Below are 10084 nucleotides of genomic sequence, written 5' to 3'. Positions count from 1 at the left end.
AATAAGCGCTGCTTGGTTGACGAATTAACTGTTCACTTATATCGGCAAATTTGTTGTATTGAAGATTCGAAACACTTATTGGATCGCTATCGAAACTATTCACGGAAATACAGCATGCTTCCCCTACGGTGCGAGATCGACAGGTAGTCCTTTTCCATTCTCGATTCAATTGAATCAAGTAAATGTATGCAATCATAATATTTTTATTGCAACAAATTAAGAAACCAACCAACAGGTGTGTGGAACTCCCCTGCATGAAACGTTGCGGTTGACGGCATAAAATACTGGTATATCTCCTTCCCAGTGACATGCGCGGCAAGCAACAAACTAACAAGCAAAAGTAACGCAGAAAAAGTGCATTCTGAAACCGCGCAAATATCAAAGAAAAGTGCAACGAAAAAGGAGTCCAAGAATCGGTGGGAAACTTATTTACAGAAACTTCGTTAATAGTGAAAGTGCTGGAGTGCTATTGTTTATGTGTTCACGAACTTCCAGATCTCGCAAATCTGTGGACGAACCAGTTGACCTGAACCGTCCAGTTTTTGCGTAAGACTCCGGCGATCTCAGCCAGAAAATGGCTGCTGGCTTCCTGTTCTGTTTTGTCGAGAACAAGAACCTGTAGAGATATATTTTAAGTTTTAAATTTTGTGTTTGCAGTATATATTTTTCGCAAATATTCTGTCTACGGAAGTAATAACAGCTGTAGGTTGTTTGTTTGATAAAGCAGAAGAGAGTGAAGTTGAAACTTACGTTTTGCAGATAACGAATATCTCGAACGGAGTTTAACTCCGGAATCCCGGTGGATTTCATCATGTGAAAGAGATTGATGAAAAGAGCTGCGTGACGCCGAATCACGAGAAACGCGTGAACACAAGTGTCCTTAAATCAAAAGTGCAAACATTTTAAATGTTGTTGATGCGATTTTCCTTGACCAAATTATGCATCAAAGTTGTCTTGAGATCTTAGTAAATTCCTTCACAATTGGAAGTTGGTCTTTCTATCTTTACCTTAAACCTCTGAAACATGGGACTGTCCTCAGATCCCATAACGTAAGCAAAGTCTGGGGTGAGAACAAAAGGAACGCGTTCCCTCTGAATGCCATAGAACTTCTTCGTGTTGCCGAGGAAATGACCGAAGTCGATGTGAAAGAGATTTCCGTTTTCTGTTACCATGATGTTGTCATTGTGACGATCACCGATTCCTGCACGTGTCAAACATATATTCAATGAAAAACTATAAAGTTGGACGCAATATTTTCAAATGGTCAAATACAAAATCTGAATATGATTTTTCTTTTTGCATGTATGCGGCCTGCGAAAGCCAAAAACTGTAAAACACACAAAAACACAATTTCAACAATATTAAAGAATAATAAAATGTAAACCGTCGGTAGTCATTTTCAACAATTATTTTCCGAACAAACTTCTTAATCAACTTACCCAACACGTAGGTGGCCACGCAATAACCGGCACACGACAACATGAATGTTTCAACCGCCTCGTCTAATTTTTCAGTAGTTGGATTTTTTCTCTCCAACCACTTCTTCAACACTTCGTCCTTGAATGTGCCTCTGATAAGTCCACCAAACTCTTTCTGTATTTTAGCGACCGTCGTGGCGTTCGGTACGATCTGTATGATCCCCACTTGCATGCCTGTTGTAAGCACAATTGGGATTAGAGAAAGTAAAGTTATGTGGGCACTGTTTTATATGTTTGTGGTTATATGTGGCTAAAATTCATTTCTCAAGCACTGGTCATAATCTTTATTTACACGGCACTCAAAACGATAGGACTGTATAAGAAAGTCCATATACGGTATTCATAAATTGCCATCAAAGCGCAGAAGCGGTCAATTTCTTCAAGTTATACAAGTAACTTATGTCACCTGTGCTCATGCACCCGTATGGCAACAGATGGAGATCCAAACCTTCTTCAGCCCACAATTTTCCCATCAACGAAAGCATCTGGATCGTGAGCATGTCCTGACGAAGGTCGTCGCCTTGTTTGAAAATAATTCTGCGAACATATGTGGAAAAATGGTTCATAAATTTAATAAGACTGAAGCAGTCGTGAACACTATAGTGACGCCCATACGCTCCACAATCTTTCCCAAACACAAATATCTACAGAACTGTCCGCTATACCCAAACCATTTCGGAAATACAGCTTGCAATACGAATGCTGTTGTTTAAGGAGATCTAGTTTTGTTTTTATTAGACTTTATTTTAAGGACAGTTTAAATTTTTTTAGACCATAATGACTTGAGACTGCTTGATCAGCTCCCCACCTACATTTTGTTTCATATTCTCTTTGTACAATGATATTACAAGTCGCAACCAACCAATCCAACTATACGTTTTATTCTCACCAACCTTACAACGTTAGTGCTATCACTAACAGCCGATGTATCAGCATTGGCGAATTCCAACCACACCGGTCTCTTCTTTGAATCCATGATTTTGGATTTATCGACGATGAGGCGGCCCAGGCTAAGACTGGGATCGAATGGAGCTTGAAAGCGATCGGGGAGATTAATTTTCGATATCTCGTCTTTTAGTCCATCTCCACCCTTGGAACTGCTGGTGCCCGATTTTCCGGTGCGACTTGAAAGCTGCATTTGTAGAATATTTAGAAGACGTTTTGAATGTTTGAAGATTAATAAGCATTTTTTAAAGATGTAAACTTTTAAAGTTGCAAATACAAAATATGAGTTAGTAAATAAACATCAAGGCGAATGAGTGATTTTGAAGTTGCAAGACCGTCATAATCAAGTGAGCGTTGTCAAAATAAATAATGTAGGCATTCTTTTTATTCGAAAGTTAGAAACAAGGTGTTCACAAAGTAAAACCAGTAACAGTTTTCAAGTTTTCAACCGATCTTGGTAAACAACTTTATAAACACTGATATTGCAGCTGGCAAAATACGTGAAGAACAAAGACAGCGTGATTTATATCTCTGCTTACGACTTACCCTTGTTGACAGATTCTGAAGCGCTGAAAGGGCTGTAGTCTGTCTGCTAAGTTCGTCGATCATGCTTGGACCGCAGCCACGCAAATAGGATTCGAGTAAAATGGAGTAGCGCTGACTTACATGCGGGTTTTCGATCTCCGAACGCAAAAACCAGAAAAAATAGTGGCCAATGCGTTTACTCAACAAGGCACGGGTGAGAAGAAACCGCGCGAGGGCGCTGTCGTGGTAAGGTTCGAACTTGAGTGCCTGGGACAAAGTGACATACTGTATTTGACAGATTGCTTTTCCGATATTAAAAAATAAAGAAAATTGAAATATACAAAATTTTGTGTGCAAACCGTAATACGTGAAGCTTTACGACACACCAAATAACTAAATTGATTTAGATAAACCTAGTTTTTTCTATCAGCATCTACAAACTATGGTTTAACTTGGATTATCTGCCCAATTCTGCAAGAAATTCTACAGATAGTTTGGTCCAGTATGAAAGTGAAAGCAGAAAGGAATGTGTTGATATGCAAGCAGTACCTGTGTAAGTTGGAGGAGGTAGGCAAGGAGTTTATCGTTGCTCAAAGACTTGAGTGTCCGTACAGCGAGGCTTCGAACTTTCTTGTCAACATGTTTGGAGTCAAGTAACTCCAACGCAACCTAGTTATAAACTCATGTTAACATTACATCAATTTCATAATTTTTGCAACAAAATGACCAAGATTGGCCTAAATATTGCTTTCGTGGGTTCAAATACTAATAATTTCTCTTGTCTACCTCAACGGATATTGATGACCACTGGTTTAGAAGTTGGTGCATTTTGACCATGCTGTCCAAACTGGCCGCATCCACTGACTGCAACACCTTCGGTAGCGAGTTAGTTCTCTCCTTGCAATAGGACCTGAACACACAGGTCATGTGTGTTTAAAGGTTTGTGCCTTTTATGGGCAAAATATTTTTTTTATGTCGAGTTAACGGTTTCAGATATTGCATCCAGCTCTGACTGTTGTGTTACAATGAAACAGTCGCCTGCAATAAAACTTATTATTGTCACCAACACCAATTATTTATTTGTTTTCCGACCTATACTTGTTGAGGATTTGCTTATCCTCATTTGTCAGTTCGGTGAGGGCGTCGCTTTGAATAATCTCCTCCAGTTTCTTCCAATCAGACGATCCGTGGACGGGTTCCGCTTCCTGCTGATCCTCAGCGGAATCCTCACTCTTCCAGCCCCCGTTCGGGAAGACCACCGGATGCATGTAAGAATCAAGCTATGAAAGTACTGGATTATAACCATGCGTGGATTTTTATACATCTCAGTTTGTCCAAAAACATCCACGAAATCTGGCCGGTAGATTTATGCGTATCTGCTTTTCTGTGTCATTATACCTCTATGTAGAGTTCAGCAGCAAACGACGTGGACTGAGCAAAATCGTTTGGAGCTGTTGTTCCCGTGTAAGTTTCAACAGAAACATCTTCACTCGCACAGAGTGGCCAGGTTTTAAACACTTGATTACCGGTGCGCAGAACCGACCTGAAAGTTGTACAAAACATCTGTGGATATCAACTTTAAATGCACCATCAGATGCAAAGCAATCTGTGTATTAACCATTCTCCAACCATCTGCACTCACCTGTGGTTGAGTAACTGCATATTCGCCCAGCTCAGTATGACGTGTTGTTGTTCGCTGTTGGAAACATCTTCCTTTACTCCCGTTTTGATTCGATTCGAATTGTTGCGGAAGATGCCGATGATGTTTGCGTTGATTCTGGCTTCCTTCGGAATATTGCGAAGCTTGATGTCAAACTCAAGCCACGTAAACCACCTGCGGTGTTTCATTTGTCATAAATTCCATTAAACAACTGCTATAGTTATCCTAGTGGTATAAAAACTCTTTACTTGATATACGAACATTTTTTATGACTGCGGGGTCCGATCCAAACCACCAGAAATTGTTTTATTAATTGAGTGGATTAGGATGATTTTAGAAAAAAAATTCTCGGCTTATTGAAGCATGTTTACCGTAGGTCTTCGTTGAAGGGAATAGGGCTGGTGACCACCGGATCGGCGAGTCTTTGGCGCCCTCTATATAACGACAGCTCGACGTAAATTTCGTCAGGAGTTGCAAAGGCATCTTTGCCTGTGCTGAAACTGTCGATACCTGCGATGAATAAAGTTGTTTAACTTGATAACCTGACTTGACTGGGCGGCTGACTTAAACTTTATGGTTTTATCGGTGCCCATGCCATTTTATTTCTTTTGTGTATCGTTCATCTGCGTAGTTGCTTTTTGCGAAAATATACTCATGATTCCAATATTATGGCTTTTTTTGCACATATATTGGTGTTTTTGCCTTTAGCGCTATCGGTTACCAACCAGATCCGTTTGGCCATAGTGCGCTCCACACTGGTTCGTCTCTGTTGTTTGATACTCAGTATAGGGTACCCAACAGATCGACATTGACCGAAAGGTACCACAAAGTATAAATTAGTGTGCACGCTAGTGTAAAAGCTCGCACAGTGCCACTGTCAACAACACTGTCAATAGCTGCACTGATGAGACCTTACAAGTCGAAACAGTGCGTGTACACCCCCTGTCTGCAGCTCGCCAATTTACATATGATTATTCTTCTTGTTTAACAAACTATGCCATCAGTAAATAGGAAACATTAAAATCACCCACCAACAACTTTTAGGCGAAACTTTCTTGTCATGTCCCACAGTGAGAAAGCCACGATTTCTGTGTGATTCTTCTTGCATCCGACCAGGGTGAGCTGCTGATGATTTTCTGTCACACCGGTTGAGTCGTCCACCAGATACCAGGGATCGTGCCAGGACTCTGGTACGTCACGTGATTCATTGAAAGGTTCACAGAGTATGAGCTGCGGATCTTTTCGCTGCATATATAACTCATAAAAGGATTGCGTTTTCAATCACTCAACCATTTACGCAAACTACATGTAAACAAGCCTGTATGTGGAAAGCTTATTTTTCAAAGACATATGTAGAAAGTACATTTTAGACTATATTTGTGTGACATTCTGGAACAAGGAGTCACAATCAAAATGGTATATTGCCATTATTTCTTACCCTCGCCACGCAGTGTCTGACGTAGGCAAAGTCCAGTATTTCGTGCGGGCCCCAGATGTATTCGCTCTGGCCACAGACTTTCAGAACGAAGCTTTCTGGTGTCGCATCCTCAGGGATTCCGAACACTTCGCGTCTCGCGTTTGTCAAACTGAAGAAACGGGTATGAAAATTTAAGAAAGGTTGTGTGCTACTAAAAAATCCATTAAAGAAGAAAACACCAATGACGTGTACCGAGAAATTGGATTTGAGTGGAAGCAAATTAAAAAAATAGAACAACATGCCTTCTCGTTCAAAAGAATTTTAACCAAATATTCACAGATTTTCTACTGAAATGCGAAAAGTAAAAAACCGTTCTCTTCAGACAAACCTCTCAAAAAATTCCTTTAAAATGTTGATTGGATATTCATCGATGCCCACTTGAAAAGTAGAAGAACTTTTGCTTGGTCCAAACACACAAACTGTGACCCTGTGTTATAAACAATGTAAACGACATTAGTATGCGTGTGCAAAATACGTATATAAGTTATATAAGTTCAATGAACTGAAGTTTAAAATAGGAACAAAATACGATAAATTTTTCTATTTTTAGAAATATGTACTTGATCGGTATTAAGAATTGATCACTATCGCTTAAAGAGTCTTTTCGAGATGTTAAGTTTCTTGTGCTCAAACAAAAATCAGATATACATGTACCACCAACAAAATCTTGTCTCTTACTTGTTGTCGGACAAATTGGCAGCGATGTGGCTCGGAATATTCGTGTACTCGAGATTGGGTTCCATCGAATAACTTGACGTGAGTCGTGTGCGCAGCGCTCTCCGGCGGACATTGGTCAGCTTTCGTCTTGTCAAGTAAACCTCATCATCATCACACAATGTGCTGGCAAAACTGTCGTATTTTCCCCAAATAACTCCCATAAGACTGCCGAGCTTGAGGTTAAAAATTCGCTCCTCGTTTGTCTCGTTTCTAAAAAGACGTTGGCAAGGTAAGAATTTACGAAACTTATTACATTGAATCCTAAACACATTGTTCTACTTTTATTCTTGTTTTGGTGGTTTTCTTAACCTCACTCTTTTAGGCTATGAAGTTTGTGTGATTTAATTATGTACACGAGTTTCGAAGTAACGATGTTCAATCGACCACCTGCACAATGCATTTTTGATTCGTTGATATCACTATCTGTTCGGTCTATGAAGCATCGGTCGGTTATTTTTCTTTCAAAATCAAACACGTACTCAGCGCGCCTCAAACTTACGGAATAAATCCAACATCAAGACTCCCCTTCATTTCAGCGTTGATCCATGTGTTGACCACCCTGAGTGTCTGGAAGGTTTGGTGAACGTCGCATATCTCGTATATTTTGTCGTCTTTCCGGTAAGTGAGAAGGACATCTTGCTCCCACACTTGTTCATAGGAAGCCGGAAAGATCTCCCTTGCTCTGGCCTGAATAAATGGGAGACTGGAATATTTTTTAATGAAAAAAAATCTTTTTGAACGTGACTATTGTACACGACTGGCACCTTTTCGTTGTCAACCTTTTTTGACTTACTTAGACATTTCGTTACATCCAATACTTACGTCACTGTGAATGGATTACTTCACCCATAATAAAATCAGAACACTAAAGTTTACTGTTGTTATTCGTACCGCAGGTTTTCAATATCTTTGCTTATTTCCTTCAAAAAACCTACTTACCATGACCTCACTCTTGATTTGACCCACAGTGTGGTTTCCAGCGCAATTCAATGTCAGCTTTTCGCCGTTGGGAAGATTAAAATCCACCGACATGGTTCTTGTTACCGAAAAGAAACCTTCAGGCACCCTGGGGTAAGAGTTTCGTCTCACAAGCTTGGACCTGCTTCGCTTAAACGGCGACTTGCGCTCAAGGCTGCTGCCGTTAGTCTGAGGCTGCTGCTGTTGGTTTGCATTGAGTTGCTGGGCACGAGTTTCACCGTCCGACGACATCTCTCCGTCCTGTATATCAGGCAGCTTCAATGTAAACTTAGCCTTTGTCTCCATGCTTCCTTCGCAGCGCTGACTCAATAAAGGAAATGACTTGCTATGAAAAACAATGATACGTCGGGGCTGTGTAATATATAGGACCCAAGGTACACGACAATAAAGCCACTTCCCAAAACAAGCAAAACGCGCTATGCCGTCCAACCGATATCCTTTCCGAGCGAACTTAGCGTTTGATCAATTGTAAAAGTGATTTTTGCTCGACTACAAAGCATACCAACCAATGCATGCTCTCGAGTGTTTACGTTCGCTAGGCTTATTCACTGTAAAAGCGACCGGAAGTGACGCAACACATGGGTGCGTGCCAGTCATTGTGCGATTCTCCTAAACTGTTAGCATGCTCTGGCGAGATTTACTTGTTAGCAAATACATATTTAACACTGCCTTGTCAGAACGTCTTGAATTTAAATAACGAGATAGTTGAAGGGATAAGGATTGTGTTTGTGTTGTGTAGTTTATACGTAATCCCCCACTGATTTTTGTTTAATACTTTTATTACATTAGCATTTATACTACTCTGGAATAAACGTATGTTAAATATCGAAGAAACTCAACCGTTCGAAACCCATGTAGGGTAAACTTAAACCGGATAAATACCAATTGGATTTTATGCGGACAACTTTCTCAGAAAATACACAGCGCATAAAATTAAAAATATGTTGCCGAACAGGGCGTGGTGGTTTTGGTGGGAAACAAAACCTTATTACTTAATACCTGTTGTTTTTATTCTTTTATTCACACATCCTCAGAGAATAAATGTTAAATACTAATATTTTTAGAGCATCCGCACAGTGGCAGTAGAGTGATGAACAATTCTAATAAAACTCATGCTAAAACATTTACCAATAAAATTAAAAAATACAAGATTTTATTTGCTAACTGTAAAATAGTCACTGGCAAGTGAGTAATGGAATAAATATCATGTTACAAAGTCAGAAGTTTGTTGTATTATTGTGATATATGATGTGGCTTAGAAACATAAACTAATAAAACATTGAACCAGAAGGAGGAACGTCAAAACTCCACAAATAGTGAGTATTTTGACCTTAAAGATCAGACAACAATGTCGATCCAAGCCAAACGCGAAGCAGAAGTCTCTCGGAATCAGCATAACTGGTGGGAGCCTTCGCAATGGTGGTACATCAAACAAGCAGTAAGCCGCTGCGTTTAACGCCCACCTACTTCTCACAGACTGAGCTCCTCTCCCGTTATCTGCACGGGAGACTCGCCCAGTACACACACAGTGGCAAGCACACCATAAATCACCGAGGGCCGCTTTCATATTGACGCCGAAAATCGAAAGAAAACAAAGCGCTGATTGACAATCCCAAATCCCCGTCTTTTCTTCAACCTGTCGTTGACTCAAACGCTACTATGGCAGTGTAGGTAGTGTACACCAGCTTGCAGACCTAAGGTGTCCCACAGTTTTCTGTGTTAGGGCCATCACGGGCCCAACCTAACCCAGGAATCAAATATTTGCAACTGGATTGTGGGGATTAGGTGGCAATGGGGCCAGGGGCTTTGTTCTGGAAGATTCCTTTGCGCCGTATAGAGAGCTGCAATGATGGCAAAAGAACGAAAGGTGTAAAGGCCGCGTAAATCGACTTGAAATGTGAATGTAGGGCGGAGGAAAATCTGGCGCTACGCATGTTTGATTTTTGAGATTAGGTTGAGGATTTTCTTAGCCCAAAATCTTTGTTCGAAATTTGAATAAGCGTATTTTACTGCGCATTTGAAAGCTATTGTGCTAGTCTGACGATAAAGTGTATCTACATCTTATGTCGGGGCAAATAAACGAATTTCGAGGAAATAAATTAAAGCATTGCAAATTACCAACCCTGCATAAAATCATTAAATTTATATATTTGTTTGTTTTCATGTAAATATTGTCCTGTCAGTTTGGTAAAAAGGCAATGATTGCAACAGACTAGGACAAATAATCTGCAAACATACCTAAACACAAAATAGGAATAATTTACACACGCGGAAATTGTGATTTATTGGTAACTTTCGATCATG

General features: G+C 40.2%; 1 protein-coding gene across 1 annotated transcript; it reads right to left on the bottom strand.

Annotated features, from left to right (window-relative positions):
- Window positions 1-194: 194 nt before the first annotated feature.
- On the bottom strand, window positions 195-8197 carry LOC145894500 (phosphatidylinositol 4,5-bisphosphate 3-kinase catalytic subunit gamma isoform-like). Its single transcript, XM_082983116.1, has 19 exons — window positions 7742-8197; window positions 7302-7489; window positions 6764-7012; window positions 6414-6512; window positions 6047-6194; window positions 5640-5853; window positions 4980-5118; window positions 4591-4782; window positions 4347-4491; window positions 4041-4228; window positions 3735-3858; window positions 3498-3617; window positions 2970-3215; window positions 2372-2610; window positions 1885-2015; window positions 1440-1652; window positions 1008-1201; window positions 751-879; window positions 195-616 (listed from the first exon to the last, which is right to left on the bottom strand). The coding sequence occupies exons 1-19, from the start codon at window positions 8063-8065 to the stop codon at window positions 482-484; spliced, it is 3417 nt and encodes a 1138-aa protein (XP_082839242.1). The 5' UTR covers window positions 8066-8197; the 3' UTR covers window positions 195-481.
- Between the last annotated feature and the right edge of the window lie 1887 nt (window positions 8198-10084).

The sequence above is a fragment of the Ascidia mentula genome, chromosome 1 (assembly GCF_947561715.1).
Source record: "Ascidia mentula chromosome 1, kaAscMent1.1, whole genome shotgun sequence".
Taxonomy (NCBI): Eukaryota; Metazoa; Chordata; class Ascidiacea; order Phlebobranchia; family Ascidiidae; genus Ascidia; species Ascidia mentula.
This window is presented reverse-complemented; position numbering and strand designations above follow the sequence as displayed.

Bases quoted from the DNA above. Each gene is read 5' to 3' on its own strand.
- LOC145894500 (XM_082983116.1), bottom strand. From the start codon at position 8,065: ATGGAGACAAAGGCTAAGTTTACATTGAAGCTGCCTGATATACAGGAC. The intron at 7,490-7,741 runs GTAAGTAGGTTT...CCATTTATTCAG, and splicing joins AAATCAAGAGTGAGGTCATG to GCCAGAGCAAGGGAGATCTT. The intron at 3,618-3,734 runs GTAGACAAGAGA...GTTTATAACTAG, and splicing joins GGTCATCAATATCCGTTGAG to GTTGCGTTGGAGTTACTTGA.